The sequence below is a fragment of the Oryzias latipes genome, chromosome 6 (genome assembly GCF_053564925.1).
Source record: "Oryzias latipes strain Hd-rR chromosome 6, Olatipes_Hd-rR_3.1".
In the NCBI taxonomy this organism is placed as follows: domain Eukaryota; kingdom Metazoa; phylum Chordata; class Actinopteri; order Beloniformes; family Adrianichthyidae; genus Oryzias; species Oryzias latipes.
Window position 1 is genome coordinate 26484051 of NC_136242.1, and position 20549 is coordinate 26504599.

General features: G+C 39.8%; 1 protein-coding gene across 2 annotated transcripts; it reads right to left on the minus strand.

Annotated features, from left to right (window-relative positions):
- Positions 1-551: 551 nt before the first annotated feature.
- LOC101161309 (E3 ISG15--protein ligase HERC5) lies at positions 552-11763 on the minus strand. Of its 2 annotated transcripts, none has more exons than XM_011476314.4 (23): positions 11468-11763; positions 11277-11397; positions 9916-9992; positions 9290-9511; positions 9112-9203; positions 8199-8329; positions 7921-8045; positions 7732-7805; positions 7241-7359; positions 7110-7169; positions 6591-6693; positions 6245-6440; positions 6046-6155; positions 5804-5920; positions 5585-5683; positions 5324-5491; positions 5003-5143; positions 4747-4913; positions 4598-4664; positions 3947-4017; positions 1664-1847; positions 1457-1559; positions 552-1258 (listed from the first exon to the last, which is right to left on the minus strand). In XM_011476314.4, exons 1-23 carry the CDS (start codon positions 11670-11672, stop codon positions 1044-1046), a joined length of 2967 nt encoding a protein of 988 aa, XP_011474616.1. In that variant the 5' UTR covers positions 11673-11763; the 3' UTR covers positions 552-1043. The 2 variants fall into 2 exon arrangements, with proteins under 2 accessions (XP_011474616.1, XP_011474615.1); XM_011476313.4 differs by having other exon boundaries at positions 6007-6155; positions 11468-11762.
- Between the last annotated feature and the right edge of the window lie 8786 nt (positions 11764-20549).

Sequence of the window (20549 nt, forward strand, 5' to 3'; positions counted from 1 at the left end):
TATTGGTGAGGGCTAAAATAATTTTATTCTCAGAGGAATTAAGACGTTGTATAAAGCCATAAATAAAATATCATCAAGGGGCCTGGAGAGTGTGAACTCCTGCACCAACAAACATCTCACTACTAGCACTGCACCACTGATCTATTTTTTATTTTCAGGGCATCATCAAAAGTAACTTGTAACTTTGGGGTGCCCTGTAGTCAATCCGCAGGTGAGCAGTGCAGTAAGATTTGAATAAAAGAATTATAACATGATGAGAAAATCAATAAAACCTGAGTCCAAGTTAGAACTTAGAGTTCTTGAAAAATGTTTTAATGATTTAATTTGGACCTGAATCTTTCTTTATTATCTTTGTGTACAACCTCTTTATTTTTAATTAGACTTCTTTGCATTTTTAAAATGCATTTTTGAAACATAATCGAATAAAGCAAAGGTGCTTTATTTAAAAAAAAAAAAGAAATTATTTTTTATTTATTTATTTGCCGCCTGTGGAACTTTTTCGGCCTGTCCAATTCTGCAGCAACCTATAAAAAATAGCATTCACAAATAGATCAGAAATGTGTTGTACAGATTTATTCATTATTTGAAATAGAAATGAAAGAAAATCACAAGATATAACATGACAAGTGAGAGAAAAATTTGGAAACTAACATGGATGTAAAAATGCACAAACAGAGGAAGATCATATCTGCAGGGGGTGGAAAATGACCAAAACGTCACTGTATGAACATTCCACAAAGAAAAGAATAGAACCAAAAAAAATCAGACGACCCTCTAATGGTGTGTTCAACCAAACAATAGTGCACATTATATATCTATATTTTATGATTACATAAAAAACATTGATTGTTTTTAATAATCCCCAAAGGCAATAAGCAGCAGAAAAAAACTGATTTTGTCTCGGTTGGGTCGTTAAAGGGTAATGAAAACATAAAAACAAAACAAATTCTTCTTTGCCTTTCGTGTCATTTTCTGCATTCTCCTCCTTCACACCTATAAACCCTCATGTACTTCACACCTTCACAGGACTCTGGAAACAGGGTTCAGCACTGACTGATTTTTCTGTTGCTGCTTAGCGCTTCCACCAGTTTCTCTGTCATGATCTCCTTCGATGAGTATAAAGGCAGCACCAGAAGCCTAAAACAAGTCTCTGACTCTGGGTAGTACCGGTCCCCAAAATCCTCACTAATCTTCTTTGTGGAGATTGTGATTTTCTCCAAAGCTGAAATGGGCAAACGCTCATATCCTGTCACAAACCCTGGTGGGAAAAGAAACTAGTAATCATTAGATGCTAATATTGGCACATATTCAATACAGGGAGATTTTCCAAAAAGAATCCAGTTAAATATTGCTGAAAGAGGAATTATTCTATCAATTTGAAAACTTATTATGCTGCAATACATTTTAATTAAAATAAGTGTATGTTTACTATGGTAAAATGTGGTCCACTACTTACAGACAAAAGCCATTTTCTGATTCTCCGACAATTCGTCAAAGACCTCCCAAAACATCAAAATATTGGTGTGGCTGGGGTTGTAACCCCCGTCATACAAGGTGTTCTAGACACAGAAAAGGAGCTTTTGAAAATCTTTAATGAAACAACAGTGTTAAATCCAAATTTACCACAAATGTATGGTAAAAGAGCTTAAAAAAGTGCTGATACCTGTTTCAGCTTTTCCCATTCATGGAAGTCATTTCCCACCAGCGCCCTGTGCAGTTCCTCTGGTCGGAAAAGTTTCACCAGTTCCCGATCACAAACTTTGAAGAAGCCTCGTGCAAACTCCTGAAAAATTCTTTTCACTGATGTGTTGAAGGCATAATTCACATAGGCATCCACAAACTCCTTTCTGTTCAAAACAGCAGAGAAAATCCACAAGATTCAACTGCAGAAAGCTCATATCAATAAATGTTAACTTATCTGGGTGTTCTTGTGTCTCCTCAAGAGGTTCCTAGTCACATGTTTTGCTTCAAGTTCACTTTAAGGATTTTGTTTTCTTTTAAAAATGACCTTTGTTTTTATAAAGGGTAAAATTTCTATGCAGACAATGCAGCGATTTTCTACATTTGAAAATAGTTTTGTCGTTTTCAGAAAGACCAGTCCTTTTTAACTTTTGCAATATAATTTTGTGATTTTGGGGCCAAACAAGACTGATTATTTGTCACTTTTAGGTACCGTATTTAAATTTAATAATAGACAAGAGGTTCTGTTAATGCATTTTGAGATTTACAGAAAGGTAGCGTAGTCATGGGGCAGAGCTGGAAAGAAAGAAGATTTTGTTTTATATAAGAAAGGGGAAAAATTGTAAAGCAGAGAGATTTATTGGGCTCGCCTTAAATCATTCATTGTAAATTTCTGTGAATGTGCAAAAAATCCTACAAGAGGTTAAAGGATATTCTACCACAAACAAAAGGTCAGCCTCACAAAAACTACTGAAAATACATAGATTCCCCCCCCCCACTTTTAAATAGATCCTTCATCTAAAACCTTTAGACAATATTTATATTTAATTTCTAATATTTTGTTGTCAACATGTTTTTGTTAGACCTGAAATGGCTTAGGTATTGACAAAAAGGCTACGTTCACACTGCAGGGCTTAATGCTCAATTCGGATTTTTTGAAAAAATCCGAATTTTTTGCAAGACCGTTCACATTTCCAAGTAAATCCGAACTTTTATGATCTCCAGTGTGACCATGACACGACCCAAACGAGACCCGCATGCGCAGAAGCCAGAAGAATACTCAACGGTGAACGACGTCACTTGTTTGCGGAGCAGATGTCAACAACAGTGTTGTCAAAAGCGGAGCTCTTTTTGTAATATTAAAATTATTTTCACGAAGGAGCAGCACAATTACAATCTTCTCATTTTAAGAAGGCAATGGAGTCGGGATCGTCTGTACCCACTGTAGTGGAAGAGGAATGTGTATGTGTTGGGCCCGGGCGCCCCGTGTGTGTGTGTGCAAGCGCATGCCGCGATAGAGAATAGGGGGGGGCATTCATGTTGTGTGTTACGGAGGACGGTAATAAAAGAAGGTTTCCCCCAAAATAAATGCTATGGACTCTTTATTAACCCGTTCTGGAGAATCTAAGGATCAGAACAGAGAGGAGGAGGAGGATCGCCTCGGGTCCCCCGCGCTTGAGCACGGTCGGAAGGGGAGAAAGAAAAAAAAGTTATAGCCGTAAAGGTTCAACACCACGCTCTGCCATTTATCTGGAAATTTTTTCAAAAACCGCCCAGTTGCAATAAGAGCCATGGAGTTTGGCCTGAAAAGAGCGATCACCCCAAATATTAATCCAATCGGGGATCTCGCTTCCCTTCCACTGACGGGTCTCAGCAGCATAGTCCACCATGGTTGATGTTTACGTTCTCGTTCCCGCCTAGTTCAACGCAAAATGATGACGTTTGTTGCGTGTCGATGACGTACGGTTCGGAATCAAGTCGCCTGGCCGGTCAGACGGCGGTCGCAATTGAAAAGAACGGCTACAATTCGGAATCAGGACGGCAAATCCACGGGGCCTGGGTCGCAATTGAAAAGATCGGATCTGTGTCATTCAGACTGTCATGAAAAGATCGGAATTGGGCCGCTTAGGGGCAAAAAATTCGGAATTGGGTCGTTTCAGCCTGCAGTGTGAACGTAGCCAAACACTGATTTTGAGACTAACTTTCCTTAAATTACTTAAAAAAAAGTATATACTATTTTGACTTTTGTTCTTTTTTGAATAGTACTCTGAATGCCACATTTTTCCGACTTTAAAACTGGATTGTAATATTAACGCTAATTAGAAATAATGTTAGAACATAGACGTAAAAACATTTATTTTCTTTTTCTCTAGCAATAAAATAAATGACTCATTAACATAAGCAACAGTTAAATAGGAATCACAGGTGTAAAACTTTGCCCTAAACAGAAAAATTTGGGACGTATCAAAACACATTAAACTCTTACTTGTTTTGACCTGTTACTGGCTTCTCAGGGAAAGCAGGGTCAAGGTCAATGCAGGTTTTATCCCAAGTGATCTTTAAAACAAGAAAACCAGATATCAGGTCTGTGAGAAAGCTATTACATAAATCATTCATAATTGAAATATTCTCAGGGATTCTCATTTTCAGAGCCTCAGTCATCATATCTGTGGAGTTTTGAATCAAAGTTTTGCAACAACCTTTCTTTAAATATTTCATTGTGGGCGTCTCAAACCGGTTACAAAAAATGAAACTTTTGCACTTCTTTGTTCAAGACATTCTTCTTATGGTGGTGTGACAGTGTGAAGCAGCAACTCCTGTCTATGCCCCCCCCCACGGCCCCAGACAACCCAAAAACATGCAGCACCTATACGGGTTATACGAGTGCCAATGACTACGGCTTAAGTCATGGTTATGTTGTTTTTTATTTTTTATTATAGGAAGTAAAATATGCATTGGATTTCAAAAACCAGCATCATGTTGCATGTTCAGACAGCAGGTTTCTTATAATTGGCATTGTTTGTATTAATAATGCTAAGCGCACAACTATACCCTGGCTTGAAGTCTAAAAAACCCTTCCTTTAAGAACAAAAACTGTCACTATCAGCAAGTATTTGAAAATCTTCAAAATACCAACCTGAAAGTCAATGAAGAGGTTTTCTAGGACATCATCTGTGTATTCATAGAGAATGCAATGCAGAGTCCTGAAAGAATGCAAGATCCCATGTTTCTAGGAAAGACTGAAATTTGCAAAAGTAGGGAAATCAGTTGCAAATTTCCACTTACTTGTATTCACTTGGGCTGAATTCTCTCAAATCTTCCAGTGAAGGAGTTACTCCGAGCAGTTTCTTGAACAGTACCAGTGGGAAGGGTAAGAAAATGATGACCTGGTTGTACAAAGCCAACCCACACAAGACTCCAAACAGGAAGAAACGTTGGTCCTCTTGTTGTGCCTAATGTTCATGACAGATAGTTACCATCTAGAAATGTTTTGGTGTGTAAAAGTCTGTAAAACTGTTGTGATAAAAACCTAAAGTCGTACTTTTGAAGGGAACCATGCCAGCGTTTTAGAGTCATTGAACATGAACATCCCATATTCAGGTGACACTATCTCATGAAAGACTTCGTAAAAGAAGTCTTTTATGTACACCTCGTCGAACACAGGATTGTCATCAAAAATGACCTACAAGTCAAAAGAGTATTTTTTTACATTTAAATGCAACTGGAACTGTGTAGGCTAAGTGGCAGGGAGACACAACTGCCCCCCCCCAAAAAAAATAAATAAAAATAAAATAAAAACAAACAAACAAACATGAAGACATAGAGGAGAGTGTTTGGAATGGAGTTATGAAGTTTTGTTTACCACAAGTGACTTCTTGTAGTCCTCTTGTTGGGTAGCAGCCAGTTGCTCAAATGTGTCTTCCAGAACTGATGCTCTCCTCAAATCCAGCATCAATCCCGGTAGGTTATTTTGTGTGTCCCACATGTAGCTCCATAAAAGAGAACTAAGATCACCCAATGCTTTCTCAACCTGTATTAATATTTTTTGTTATATCTATGCAAATTTATTTGTCATTTTAGTAATAAAGAAGTTAAAACAAGTTCTGAAAAGGCCACAGGTTACCTTTGTGGCATCACACATTTTCTGAAAAATCAGCATCTTGGCTTTCAGATCCATCACAAAGGAAAAGTTTGGAAGGACACGAGGCTCAGACATCATGATCTACCAGAGAAAAAGAGCAAATAAAGAAGTTATCTGATTCAATTTTTTTTTGCAGAATTGTGAGAATACAGACAAAGAAGAAATACATTTAGGTAATTTGCGATTTTGGTTTTGATTTACCTCGCCATGTGACCTCAAATACCAGCGAATTCCATCCTCGTCAAGAAAAGCTTCACTGAGTTTCAAACAAAAAACGCTGTCTGGCAGCCTCTGACACTCTGCAACCCTGCTGTTGACCTGTAACCAAGACATAATCATCGAGTTTGCGAACAAAGTTCTGACAAGAAGAAAAACAAGTAGTCTTTGATAATTAAGAAACTGACATTATACATATACTGAAGGACAAGAAGCAGGTTTCTCACTGCAGGAGTGTGAGAACCATCCTCTGATGACAACATTGCAGAGACAGCTTTCTTCCACACGTTAACATGTCTAACCCTCCTGGAGGGCATCAGTGAGGACCACCAGTCCCCTGAAAGAATTGTAAACATAAAGCTTCATAAAGGTGTTTAATGGTACAAATTCACATCATTTCTAAATGAAATTATTTGGGCACAGTACCTATGACCTGGAGGTTTTTCCCTGACAACCGTGTCACAGCGGCAGCAACCACCTCTGCCAGCTTTGTGCTCTGTTGTGGATTTTGTGTCTGGGTCGCTCGCAGGAGCTCGTTGAGAAGCAGGTAGATTCTCAGACCCTCCACCCCGACTGGATTCTTGTCAAGCAGAGGGAGCAAACGCAGCAGAGCAGCCTCAACCTGTTTGGACGATGATTTAAAGCAAGCTATGGCAGAGTGTCCAAGTTTTATTAGGTGCTTGGAGGCCATCAGGACTTCTTTAATCCCCAAAGCCAAAGATGTCTACTGTACATGCTTATCAGAAAATGTTCATTGAAAAAAGAGGCTCACCTCTTCCCACACATTCTTCTTCTTTACTAGTTTCTTGAAAGAGAGTTGTGCTCGTTTCAAGTCCAGTCCGTGATACTTTGGTGAAGTTTGGAAATATTTATCTCTGGTAAAAAGACAAGGAGTTTAGGTTAATGTGAAGCTTAGTTTAGGGCAATCTGAGGTGCACAAAAACACAATAGAAGAGTCAGAAAAGAAAACAAAAGCCTTTGTTCACAGGTAGCTATAGTCAAAGTTAGAGCAGAGTCAGCAGGTTTTCTTTTCTATTTGATGAAAATTATGAAGACCAGCAGTTGGAGCAGCAAGACTTTTTTGGGTGCAGAGTTTGTTTATGGTTCATTCTTGAGAGAGCTGTTTGTGCTAAAATGAAGATGTAAATTTGAATCGTCTGAATCAACTTCACTGGATTTTCTTGGCATTAAAACACCTTCCGGAGGCTAATTTGAATACAGGCAGAACATGGAGGTAATCTCAACCAAACACCAGGTAAAAAATGGACAAACATGAAAAACAATTCCTTACTTTTTCTCCAGGAAGCTTCTGTTTAAACAGGATGCCGAAGAAAAAGTTCTTTGGATTTCCCTGTAAAGCAAACTGCATTTATACACTAAAACATCAGACCGCTTTACGCTTTACTGTGGAGTAAAACCTACTGTTTGGTCTTTTTCCATGTCTTCATATCTGATTCAGATGTCCACCTTTTGACCATGTTTTCAAGGCAAAGCTGAGCTTTATTGTTGGCGTTGTCACAATTTGAATCTCTGTGAAATTTCTGCAACAAGATACTGTAAGTTGTTTTTTGCAGCACTCACTGTTCAGAAAAAGTGCCCTAACAAATAAAACTGTGATCTAAAATTTTTGTTATTAAACAATAACGTTAAAAAGGGGAAACTCCTTTTATAATTCACTGTTACACAGATCCTAACGCATCAGTCAAACCTTTTTTAATAAAATATAGTTGGGTTTTGAAGACAAAAAAAGCATCTTTTGCAGACAGGAAGTGCAACAGCAGAAATAAATTGATTTTCAGCAGACATAGAAACACATGCATGTAAAAGTGTAACACAAATTAGTACTGTGTAGCATAACTCTCTGTGTTTGAGTGACAAACCAGATCAAACCAAATGAACTCAAATCAAATTACCTCATCTGTTGTTAATGGTGCAAAAGAACAATTTTCTCCAGCAAAGATTGTTCTAATTTTGGTGCCGCCAATGTCTGAAAAGAAAACAAGAGCTGTGACTGCAGTCATGAAAAGCAAGAATCTTCACAAATAGGTTAAAAAATGTTCAATCTTCTGTCATTTTTCCAATTCCATCCAGTTTGACTTTACCCTGAGGCAACAGAACAGGCAGAGGAACTGATGGATGACTGTCATTGCTGCGTCCCAGCTGATTTTGGTCATTGCAACCAAAGGAGTAGATCTTATTGTTTTCTTGTAAGACCAAGGTGTGGTATCTGAAATAGAATATAAAAGCAAAATATAAAAATGTTCCCATTTATCTAATGTTAGTCCATCAACATAAAGTCATGTTCATCAAGTCATTGGCAGCAAATGAAACACTATAGACAGTAAAAGAGGAAGACTTCAAAATGCTAAGTTGGATGTACCTTCCACATGCAATCCTGGTGACTTTTGCCCCCCAGAGCTCTGCGACGAGCCGAGGCCGGAGTTCGTTCCGTGAGGAGTTGTGTCCGAGCTGTCCAAACTGCCCAGAGCCAAACGTGAACACGGTGCCATGCTGATCAACATATGTAAACAATAAGGGTCAATATTGACAGTAAACACATTCTGGTTGCACAGAATCCAAACGCAACAATCAATGTTTCAGTAAAAGACATTTTTATTTCATATTTTAGCAACTTAAATAAATGTTTCCGATATTTAGAGAGTCTGTAGCACTTAGCTAAACTCCGTCATCTTTTCACCACTAAGCTCCCGGCAGAACTATAGACATATACACGCTGGGCGGGTCATCTCTGATGTCATCCTGAACGGGAAAACAAATCCAAAAGTAAATCCATATTGACTGAATTCTGTCCCGCCCAACTCAACAAAGTTCTAGAAATAGCTGATTGGGCGGGGCAAAGTAAAGTGAGAGTTGTGTTGAGTAAAAAACACACTCCCCAAAAAAATGATCAAGCTTGTGCTTTAATAGAATCAAAACCAACACAAACAGTTGTCATGAATAGAATAGAATAGAATAAACAAAAACAAAAACATGTATGGGTTATTGCCCTTTTGAAACCTGCCTCCAGTGGTACTTTAAGGAACTGCAGCAGCTGTCGCTTTTTGTCAAGTTTGCAAGAATTGTGCCATTCTTAACTTTGTCTGTGCCCAACTCTAATGGTAAGCACATCTAAGTAGCATTTTTAGCCATGCTTTCATTTCGTCATTAGCTGTCCCAAACAAAAGCTTCAGGGTGGACATCCTACCATTTGGCCACTGAACTGGTTTGATGTGCTCGGCTTGAGTTTGGGAAAAACAAATACAACATTAGCTCATGATAAAGAATAGACAAACCTTTGTCAGAATGGCGGTGTGGTCTTTACCACAAGAAATGCTGGTGGTTTTCTTCAGGTTCAAACTGTCAACAGAGGTCGGTGTACATCTGTCTGTAAGAAAAACACAGTTCCTGGATCATGAAGACTTTTTGAGTGAATAAAAACAGCTCTTTCAGAAAGAGGTTAGGACTCAGCACCTTGACTGTCTCCCAGTCCGAGCTGTCCACAGTCGTTTCTCCCCCAGCCGAACACACTTCCAGACACAGAGAGGGCAAAGCTGTGGTCCCCTCCAGCAGAGACCTGAACCAGAGGCATGCCGGACAGAGACCTGACGCATTGGGGTGAACTGATGCTGCATCCTTTCTTCCCCAGACCCAGCTGGCCCCTGGAGTTCTGGCCCCATGTGTACACCTGACCCTCTGTGGGAAAATTAAACCATTTCAGCTGCACACTTCTAAAAAGGTTGAAGGGAGCCATGATCCTCAGCCCCAATTTTAACACTGCACACCTCCTTAAAACCCTTTCAATGAGTGTTGCTGTTTTTCTTCTTGTTTTTTTTAATTTATTTATATTTTTAATAGTATTTTCAACTGGGTGTTTGAGGGGATAGCCTATTTCCTTCGACTTGCTCCATGGCTTGGTTTAAAGTGAAGGAGAGATAAATAGTTCAAAAAGTTGTAAATGTTTCACCCTACAAACGAACTATTATGAGGTAAATAATGAACATAAAATATACGTTTTTTACATTTTTAGATTAAAACAACTCTGATATATAATAACAGGTTGTCATAAAGCTAAATCTTTAGTGGTTTTCTGCACAGACCTTTGGTCAGAGCAACTGTGTGCCGACTCCCACAAGCAACCTGAGAAACCGGGATCCTGCAGAAGGCCTCCAGCATCCTGATGAAAGAAGCAAACGAAATAGCACACGTTTCCTTTTTCTAAGAACAAAAATGTGACACTGGTTCAAATGACTTACGTGTTTAGTATCTAATTACACTAAACTCATTTATAACTCACTACAAGTTACATCCATTTCGTCATTGTGGGTGCCCAAAAACAACAGGGACACCATGAAGTTGTGAAAATGAAATGTACACATTTTTGACATAATTTCTGCAGAATCTTTAGTGCAAAGATGAAGAATTGCTGATCCACAAAGTTTTTGTCTAAATCTGAAGTGTGCATTGCTTTAAACCAGGCATGTCCAAAGTCCGGCTCGTGGGCCAAATGCGGCCAGTATTCAAATTTCTGAAAACTGTGTACAAACAACAGTGTTCAGTTTTTGTTATTTTCCTGTTCACGTGTTTTCTATTTAGATGTTTATACTGAACATTTAATAATACACAGTATGTAACATTTAACATGAACCCAGATTTAGTGTTGACAATAGTTTTTTTTTTCCTTTTTCAGACAGACTTTTTCTAATGGGAGGTAGCAGGTTTGGTTATAGGTTCAGTGTGTGCCATCAGTATGTGAATGAGTGAATGGGAATGTGACTGTAAAGTGCTTTGGGCCTTCTAAGAAAGAAGTAAAAGCACTTTATTCTTGTCTTTAAATACAAAATTCACAGTAATTTGGTATAAAATGTATTTAGATTTCTAAGCAAAAGTAATTTCATGAAATAGTTCCTTTGCATTCATTTTATAAGGGTTCAAAAATGCTGGCTGATTAACCCAGCACTAGTGAGATTTGGAAACCATTCTAAAAGAATTTACAAGATGAATTGAATAAATGACACCTTAGTTTGTATATTCTCCCTATCTGCATGCCTTTTTTTCTACTTCCTTCACTTTTGTTTGCATGGTTCTCCTTTTTATCCTTTGTGCTAGACACTTTAACATTGGGAGTGGGGTCATCTAGACCCCACAAGACAGTGCGCTAAACCTTTTTTCTTCAATGAACACGTTAATGTAAGGATCGGGTCATCTGGACCCCATTGGATAGCACAAGGGTTATGCTAATAGCTTATAAAGTTGTTCACATATGCCGACTAAACTGTTCTTTTAGCATCTGGATTTGAACCAGATTTTGTTTACTGTTGAAAAATCAAAACAAAATTTCTGTCCGTCTTTGCACAGAGTTTAGATGCCACTGGTTTGAACGAAGCACAACTTGAACATCTGTGTCAATCATCTGTCACATTTTACCCCCTAAAACCTTCCTGGATAGGATTCTCCTCACCTGGGCAGGTAAAGAGCTTGAGTGACGTCAACGCGGTAAACTGAGCCCTTCTCAGAGAGCAGAATGACCTCATCATCTCCACAGCCCACTGCTTCAATCTTCTCCTTACACTTCACAAACTCTGCAGAGATATCAGCAGCAGATCAGCTCTAGACTCTGAAGACGATAATAACTTGGAGAACCAGGCTCACTCTGCTTGCCCCGCATTCTGGCTCCGTTTTCGCCGTCACTGGTGCGCATGACAAACGCGTTCCCATTGGTTTTGGCGAAGGCCAGCGCGCCACGGCCCGCAGACAGATCGGCGATGTGGAAGGAGACGTGGAGAAGCTGAACTCCATCGTCGCCGCTGTCCATCAGCCGGAAGCCGCGCCGGCAGTCCTCTCCCCACGCCAGCATGCTGCCTCAGAACTGCATCAGGACCCGCAGCGCCGCCGCGTCACGCAGGACCGTTTCAGCTAGAAGCGAAACTTAAGGCGAAGGTCCGCGAAGCGAAACCGAAAAAACAGCTGATCATGGACGGAGAAGCATTCCGCGTTTCTGCGCTCTTTTCCACAGAAAAGGAAACTGATTTTTCTATTTGTTACGGTGCAGGAGGAGGTGGAGAAAAGTTTCATTGGAAAGAATTCCAATACGAAAGAAATATAGCAATATACCGGGATAACGAAATGTGTTTAGATCATCAACTTATTTTAAAATATAATATTGTAAAGTATGGATGGAAAACCCATTTATTTTTACTGATTCATATAGATTTAAAATCCATTGGGGTGCAAACAAGTTTAATGTATACATAATTGCTTAAATCTTGGTTGAAAGTTTTGTTTTGTTTGTATATTACGCACGGACCCTGAATTTTTAATCACTGTTAGGTCCTGTAGGGACGATGTCTTAAATCATGTTTGTTAGTCTGTAGAATTATTTAAAACATACACAGTTGGGTTAGAGAAGAACTGATGTTTGGAAGCACGGCACGAGGCAACGTTAAAGAACAGGTCGTTGTTCAAACGGGATGTAGTATAACTGAAAATCCAACTAGTTTAAAGTTAAAGGAAAACTGGACAAAGGCTCCTCACTTGAGTTCAATTCCTTCTGGGTTCTCTGTCCACTGATTGTACTAATGCTGACTCTCCTGGAAAGACCTGCCTCGTTTTCCTTGTTCCAGTGACCGGGACTCGTCTGTGTTGCTGTGACCTTCATGGCTGCTGTGACCTTCAGATCTCCTCCAGAGAGAGTTGGCAAGACCTCCTGAGTCCAAATGTTGGTGAGTTGTTATCCTAGACAATCACTACAGTATGTAAAAATTAAATGTACCCAAAATAAAGGTGTAGATGTTACAGCAGTGTCACTTTCTAACATGTTGTTCTTCTCTTTTCTTCAGGACTCCTCGGCATGGTGGCGGTGCTGGTGGGGGGGTTCTTACAGTGTGCTGCTTGCACACTTTTTCTGCAGCTCCTTTAACCCCCCCTGCCGTCTGTGGAAAGGAGATCTCTCTTTGAATTGCCTTTCCCGAGGGTTCTTCCTAAATTCAATCTGGCCTTCAAGGGAGTTTTACCTCGTCTTCATTGAGCTTGGGCAGGAGAGGAGCGTGCTCCACCCAAACCGGGTGGATTTAATTGGTATAAAGACAAACCTAAAAACTAGGAAGGGGGCGTGCAAAAACCAGACAGGGCTTTTTAATTCATCTCTAAAAACATAAAATTAGAAGCTCGAAATTTTTTTTTTTAAACAGGAGCGTACTTAAATCTCAGTAGGTTTTATAAATTAGCATTTACACTTCAGAAATAAAAAGGTCCAATTAGGAATTAATAAAAGGGATGCACGGTGGTGTAGCGGACAGCATTCTCACCTCACAGCAAGAAGGCGCTGGTTCTAATCCCAGCAGGGAGTCTTCTGTGAGAAGCTCTCTCCGTGCATGTGTAACCGGATCACTTCTGCGTTTTGTTTAGGGAATCAAAAGGTGTTGGGAGACCACCTCCATTTATTGAAGATCTGACAATAGAAACCATGGTGTTAGCATCCTATATTAGCTTCCATATGAGGGTGACAGGTAGAGGGAAATCAATTCATCCTTATACGAAAAGACAAGGTAAGTTTAATGGTGACATGAATGAAAGAGACGTGGAACTGAATGCTGGAGACGTGGAACCGAATGCAGGAGACGTGGAACCGAATGCTGGACACATGGAACCGAATGCTGGACACGTGGAACCGAATGCTGGAGACGTGGAACCGAATGCAGGAAACGTGGAACCGAATGCAGGAGACGTGGAACCAAATGCAGAAGACGTGGAACCAAATGCAGGAGACGTGCCTCATGGATGGGAACATTTCATTAAACACAACTAAAAAAAGAAATAAACAGAAACACAGGAACTCTGAAGTGATAAATTAGAAAAGAAAAAAAAGGCAAAAAGATTGAGATGCGAGGAGCTGAAAATATTTAAGATATGAATATTATTAAAATTACCAATACAAAACAAAATGTAACTTTACCAAAAATCTTTTTTAAGAAAATTATTTTAAATTAAGACAATAGATCTCAATTTTAATGTATCTATTAACCAAATTTATTGATACTTTTAATGTAACCCAATCATATCATGAAGATTTGTTTTTGAAGGACCCAGAAGCAGAAAACTAGACAAATATGAGAAAACTAAACCATTAAACTGAAATAATAAACAAAAATGTCCTGAGAGTAACTAAACGAAACAGCAGTGCACTTTTGGAAACACTAATCTGGTGGGGTGTTGGGAAAAGTCTGAACAAGAAAATGACTGAAAGGTCAATAAGGACAAAGTAGAAAACAAAACCTTTGGTCCATCCAGTCCAGCTGTGAGAAGATTGGAGCTGCACATCTGAATGAAACAGCCATCAACAAACAGGAAAAAAGAAACTTTGACTTTCAGTTACACAAAATTGAAAAAATAAAAACAATGCAGACAATGTTAATTTAAAAAAATTAACTATTCTAAAAGTATGGAAGACAGGCAATACAAAAAAGTGAAAAAACCCCAAAATATAGCAAATAAATTGAGTCATTAGCCTGTCAACCCAAAACAATAAGTAAAATGATAATCATATAAAAGGTCAAATAAAATAAAAATACATGGCCATTTACTAAATTAGCTAAAATTTTAATTTTAATCAAAAATTTAATAAAAGTTAAAATTGTCAGCAAGAATACAGAAGGATGATAAATTTAAAGTTTGATTTGAAGAATTATTAGAAAAGTTCAAACATTGATGAAAGTTTGATTCATCTCTTGTGGAGAGTTTTCTGAAGCAGCTCTAAAGTTAATGAATATTGGTAAAGGCTGCATCAGGAATATATTTAAATATGCCTCAGCTTTTTCAGTCGTTCAGCTAATCGTCTAAAAAACATTTATTGTTCACCAGTGAATTACCAAAACTGAACAAGAGACAAATTTAATCTACATTTACAGGATCAGATTACAGTCAACTTCTATTTCCTGACCCCCCGAGCTGTGTCATACATAAACACGAGGGCACATTCAAACACACAATGACATGTAACCTCATGAAAGCTTCATGACGATTGGCAGAGGAGGTCCATAAAATATCCATGGAGTCTCAGCAAGACATGCAACTGAGCTCACATTCAGGAGGGAAATGAATAATCTCTGGAGCAGGACGTCGGGCATCCTTTAGTTGACGACGAGCTAACAGAGTCTCCAGATGAAAGTTACTTTGCTTGTGTGCAACATTCTCTTGAGCCAAAGGATGAGAGTGCAGCTGCAGTTGACCCATACCTTTTACAGTGTAGCAGTGTTTTTCAACCTTTTTTGAGCCAAGGTAAACATTTTTTACTTCGACAAAAATCCGCAGCACACCAGCAACCAAAAGGAAAAGAATGTAACTCTGTTTTGAGTGTTGTCACAATCTCACGTGCATTTTTTGTAATAATTGAGGCACAAACAATTTGAAGTTGCAGCTGTTTTACCTAAAAGTTACAATAGTATTCAATAATAATTTTCAACTAAATTAGTTGAAAATTGGCCCAGGCTGAGATTTCCTCAATGCAGGGCTTAAGTATGCTGTGGTTGATGAATGATGAATGAGAGTCAGCTGTGCAGCATCCAGGAAGTGTGCGCTGGGGCATGCTGGGAGTTGTAGTATGACTAGTGTTGTGTCTGAATTCCCACCCTAACCCCTAACTACTGAAGAACTATATAGTGCAGCACTATGTAGTGCAGTGAATTTTAAAAGCAATTCAGACATCATGCTCACTACTTTTTTTTTTTTTTTAACTGTGGATATGATGTCATCGATTTCACAAAGTTAAAATTATTTATGAGTCCACTGTCTTCTGAAGATAAAAATGCTGATGGTTTATAAAAAAAAACACAAATCCTTTACTTTTGCTTTATTTGGTGGATGTGAGAAACAAACACTGGCAATTTTTGTAAACAATAAATTAATCTTAATGCTGGTTTGCAATTTTTACACCTTGAAGATTAATGAACCAATTCTATTCAATTCAATTTTATATGTATAGCCCAAAATCACAACAACAGTCGTCTCGATGGGCTTCGAAGTAAAACATGAACTCAAAAGGATCACAAATACAAAGAGTTCAATAGGAAAATACTAAAATGAACTAACAAACTGACTAAGATACACTGGCATCCCTGCCCTTAGACCCCCCTTCGCGGTAAGGAAAAACTCCTAAAAAAAAAACGGATTCTGGAAAAAACGAAGATACCTCAGGGGTGCCCAGATGAAGGAGGGATCCTCCCCCAGGACGGACAGGCGATTTACCAGAACTCTTAGAGAAGAATTAACTTATCTAACCCTACAACTACATATATAAAGTCCAGCAGACGAGCTTCATCCAGCCGTGGTTGGGGGGACAGTCAAAGGGGCGAGTCGAGCCTGAGACAGGAACCACAGCCAGGTGTAGGAGCAGGAGCAGAGACGAGGTACTTGGTCAGGTACAGAGCAGAGACGAGACAGAGGCAGGATCCACAGCCAGGTGTAGGAGCGGGAGCAAAGGCGAGGTAAACGGTCAGGAACAGGAGCACGGATGAGCCAACTGGAGTCTGGAAGCAGGGGGAAGAGGGACAATACATGAATCGCACTGCACAAAACAGAGGCATGGAGAACTAAATGATAAATGATGAGCAAAAATAGAGAAAGGAGGAAGGGTAGAAGTAGATGAGAAAAGAGGACAGAACCCCAGAGCACCATAGTTACCCCAGCTTCAACTTCTAGCAGCCTTTTAAAACAAATATTTATTGTTATTAAGTTTAATTTAAACAAATCAACATTAAGTTAAATAATCTCTGAATACTAACTAGTCTGACAATAAGCCTGTCCAAAGAGGAATGTTTTCAGTCTAGCTTTGAATGTAGAAACTGAATCGGCCTCTCTTACATGAGCTGGGAGCTTATTCCATAAAACAGGGGCTTGGTGGCTAAATGCTCTACCTTCAACCGTACTTTTACTAATAGGAACCACAAGCAGTCCTGCATTTTGCGAGCGAAGTGTTCTTATTGGATGGTAAGGCACTATGAGGTCCTTAATGTAGGATGGGGCCATTCCATGTAAGGCCTTATAGGTTAACAGGAGGATCTTGAACTTGATTCTAGAATCAACTGGGAACCAATGGAGCGAAACTTACACAGGAGTGATGTGATCTCTTCTGTTAGTTCCTGCTAACAATCTAGCTGCTGCGTTCTGAACAAGCTGGAGACTTCTTAAGGAACTCTTAGGACACGCTGCTAACAAAGAGTTACAGTAATCCAGCCTCGACGTAACAAATGCATGGATGAGTTTTTCAGAATCACTCTTAGAAAGTATATTTCTGATCTTAGCAATATTCCGCAGGTGAAAAAAGGCAGTTCTACACGCCTGAGATATGCGAGCCTTAAATGATAAATCCTGGTCAAGTAAAACCCCAAGGTTTCTAACTGTGGAATTGGAGGCTATACTTATACCATCCAGGGAGACTATCTGAGCAGACAGAGCATCTCTGAGGTTTTTAGGACCAAGTATAATGACCTCAGTTTTTTCTGGGTTCAAGAGGAGGTAATTAATTGTCATCCAGGTCTTGATGTCTCTGATGCAGGCGTTCAGTTTCTCTATCTGGTCATTCTGGTCAGGCTTCATGGATAAATACAACTGCGTATCGTCGGCATAACAATGAAAATTAATGCTGTGTTTCCTGTTTATGTTTATGTTTCCTAAGGGTAGCATATAAAGCATAAACAGGATCGGTCCCAAGACTGAGCCCTGTGGGACTCCATAGTTAACTCGAGTGCACTGAGAGGAATGGCCATTTACATTAACGAACTGATACCTATCGGACAGATAGGTATCAGATGGACAGGATTTAAACCACTGGAGAGCAGATCCTCTGATCCCTATGTCCTGCTCTAGTCTATGGAGTAAAATACTGTGGTCAATAGTGTCAAAGGCTGCACTGAGGTCCAACAGGACCAGAATAGAAAGTAGTCCTTTTTCTAAGGCCAATAACAAGTCATTAGAGACTAACTTGTGCAGTTTCCGTACTGTAGTGGGGTCTAAACCCCTGACTGAAAGTCTTCAAAGTGGCTGTTGTCCTGTAGGTGGCAGTAAAGCCGCTTAACTACAACTCTTTCTAGGATTTTAGAAATAAAGGGCAGGTTTGATATCGGTCTATAGTTGGCCAAGACGCTAGGATCCAAACTGGGCTTTTTCAGAAGAGGTTTAACAACTGCATATTTAAAAGACTGTGGCACGTAACCCGTTGTTAATATGGAATCATTAATTAGGGGAAAAGTTTCTTTAAAAAGTCTAGTGGGAATTGGGTCTAACAGACACGTTGAGGATTTGGAGGACGTAATAATTGATGTGAAGCAGTCTAATGTTACAGAGGTTTCTATGGATGCCTCCATTTCTACCACTTCAGCCTGTTCTGGGCTGATAGTAGGAATAACTTGATTTAACTTATGTCTAATATTTGAGATTTTACTATCGAAAAATGTAAGAAAATCATCAGAGCCGAGAGAAACAGGAACATGTGGTTCTACTGAGCTCTGACTGCGAGTTAATCTAGTAATAGTGCTAAAGAGAAATCTTGGATTGTTTCCATTCTCTGATATTAAGGTTGAATACTACTGGGTTCTAGCTCTACGCAGAGCTTTTTTATAATTTAATAGACTAAGTTTCCAGATATCCAGAGACTGCTCTGAACCGGAGCGGCACCATTCTCTTTCCAACTTACGGGTTTCTTGTTTAAGAGAACGTGTTTCAGCGTTAAACCACGGTGCTACTCGGTTTTGTCTAACAAACTTAGGTTCCAGGGGGGCAACAACATCGAGTGTACTCCTGAGGGCTTGTAAGGCATCATTAACAAACAGGTCATTTATACTAGGACTGATACTATGGGAGCTTGTCTCAGAGTCTTCTTTCTCTTTCGGCTTTTCCCATCAGGGGTCGCCACAGCGAATCATCCTTTTCCACCTCACTCTATCATGGACGTCTTCTACCCTAACATTAGCCAACTTCATGTGTTCATGCGTGTGTGTGTGTGTGTGGGGGGGGGGGGTTGCTTCATTCAATCTAACATAGTCATCCTGTTGGAGCCAAGTTTCTGTTAAGGCTAGAAGACTAAGGTTAGAATCAGTGATGAACTCATTGACTAAGAAGGACTTAGAGGAAATGGATCGAATGTTTAATAAACCACATTTCAGTCAGACAACTCTTGCAGTAAGAAATATTTATTTGACATTTTTCCACATTCTTTAAGTTGGCATTCACATATTTTCGTTTGGCATAAGGCTCCGTTCAATTCCATAAAACTTCCATAAAATTCCATAAAATTTCCATAAAACTTTCGGGTAACAAACCCCCCCTTTACGGAGCCCACAGGTGGAAGCCGGGGAGGAGGGTGGGGCGAAGAATGAGCGCTGAAGGTAAGAAAGAATGAACAACTGCGCACCTGGCTTAAATAGGACGCTGAGCAGGTGAGTTAATTAACTGAACCGCCCTGGGGTATTTACCTGAAAACACTGCTTCGAGTATCTGCCCGAAATACGATAAATCGTCATTTCAGTCAGACAACTCTTGCAGTAAGAAATATTTATTTGACATTTTTCCACATTCTTTAAGTTGGCATTCACATATTTTCGTTTGGCATAAGGCTCCGTTCAATTCCATAAAACTTCCATAAAATTCCATAAAATTTCCATAAAACTTTCGGGTAACAAAACCCCCAACACTAAAATCATCCAGAAGAAGAGAAAATGTGAATGTATAATCAGTGTGTAATAAAATGGGGTGTGTTTTCGGCAGCATTCCATTTTCATTTCATTTCCCAGTATGACTGCTATGTGTGACCCGGCACCATTGACCGTTTGGGCCGCCCCCGTTCGAGTACAGCGCCACGAAGGGAACATGCTATCTAGTGGATCTGCTATGTGTGACCCGGCACCATTGACCGTTTGGGCCGCCCCCGTTCGAGTACAGCGCCACGAAGGGAACATGCTATCTAGTGGATCTGCTATGTGTGACCCGGCACCATTGACCGTTTGGGCCGCCCCCGTTCGAGTACAGCGCCACGAAGGGAACATGCTAACTAGTGGATCTACTATGTGTGACCCGGCACCATTGACCGTTGGGCCGCCCCCGTTCGAGTACAGCGCCACGAAGGGAACATGCTATCTAGTGGATTTGCTATGTGTGACCCGGCACCATTGACCGTTGGGCCGCCCCCGTTCGAGTACAGCGCCACGAAGGGGACATGCTATCTAGTGGATCTGCTATGTGTGACCCGGCACCATTGACCGTAGGGTCGCTCCCGTTCGTGGAAACCACTAGAGGAACATACTATCTGAAAGAGAGAGGGAAAGAAATAAAAGGGGAGCCAACATAAAATTACTTATACGTGATCTTAGAACGTAAGCTCACTTCCGCAAAACGCTGTGCAGAACTATAATTTAAACCGCCAAACAACCCGTATGATACACTAACTTAACATCCAATCCAAAGCTTCCGATGGCGTATGACATGCTTAACAGCCATTATTGGAACTTCTATTAAACCAAGAACAAGTTTGATGGCCATAAACTCTTCCATTTTGGCAACTATATATACACGCGCTTAAGTAACATCCATTATTTCGAAGCTCCCAACGACAGTACCACGAACGAGCTTAATAGCCATAATTTTCTCCATTTGGCATACCAATTATAAGCGCTCAAGGAACATCCATATAATGAGGTTCCATCCTAATATTAAGAACGAGTTCAACGCCCATAATTACTATGCT

Excerpts from the sequence above, each read along its gene's own strand:
- LOC101161309 (XM_011476313.4), bottom strand. The coding sequence starts at position 11,672 with ATGCTGGCGTGGGGAGAGGACTGCCGGCGCGGCTTCCGGCTGATGGAC. Across the intron at positions 9,512-9,915 it reads CACAGTTGCTCTGACCAAAG|AGGGTCAGGTGTACACATGG; the intron begins GTCTGTGCAGAA and ends ATTTTCCCACAG. Across the intron at positions 6,156-6,244 it reads GAAAAACCTCCAGGTCATAG|GGGACTGGTGGTCCTCACTG; the intron begins GTACTGTGCCCA and ends CAATTCTTTCAG.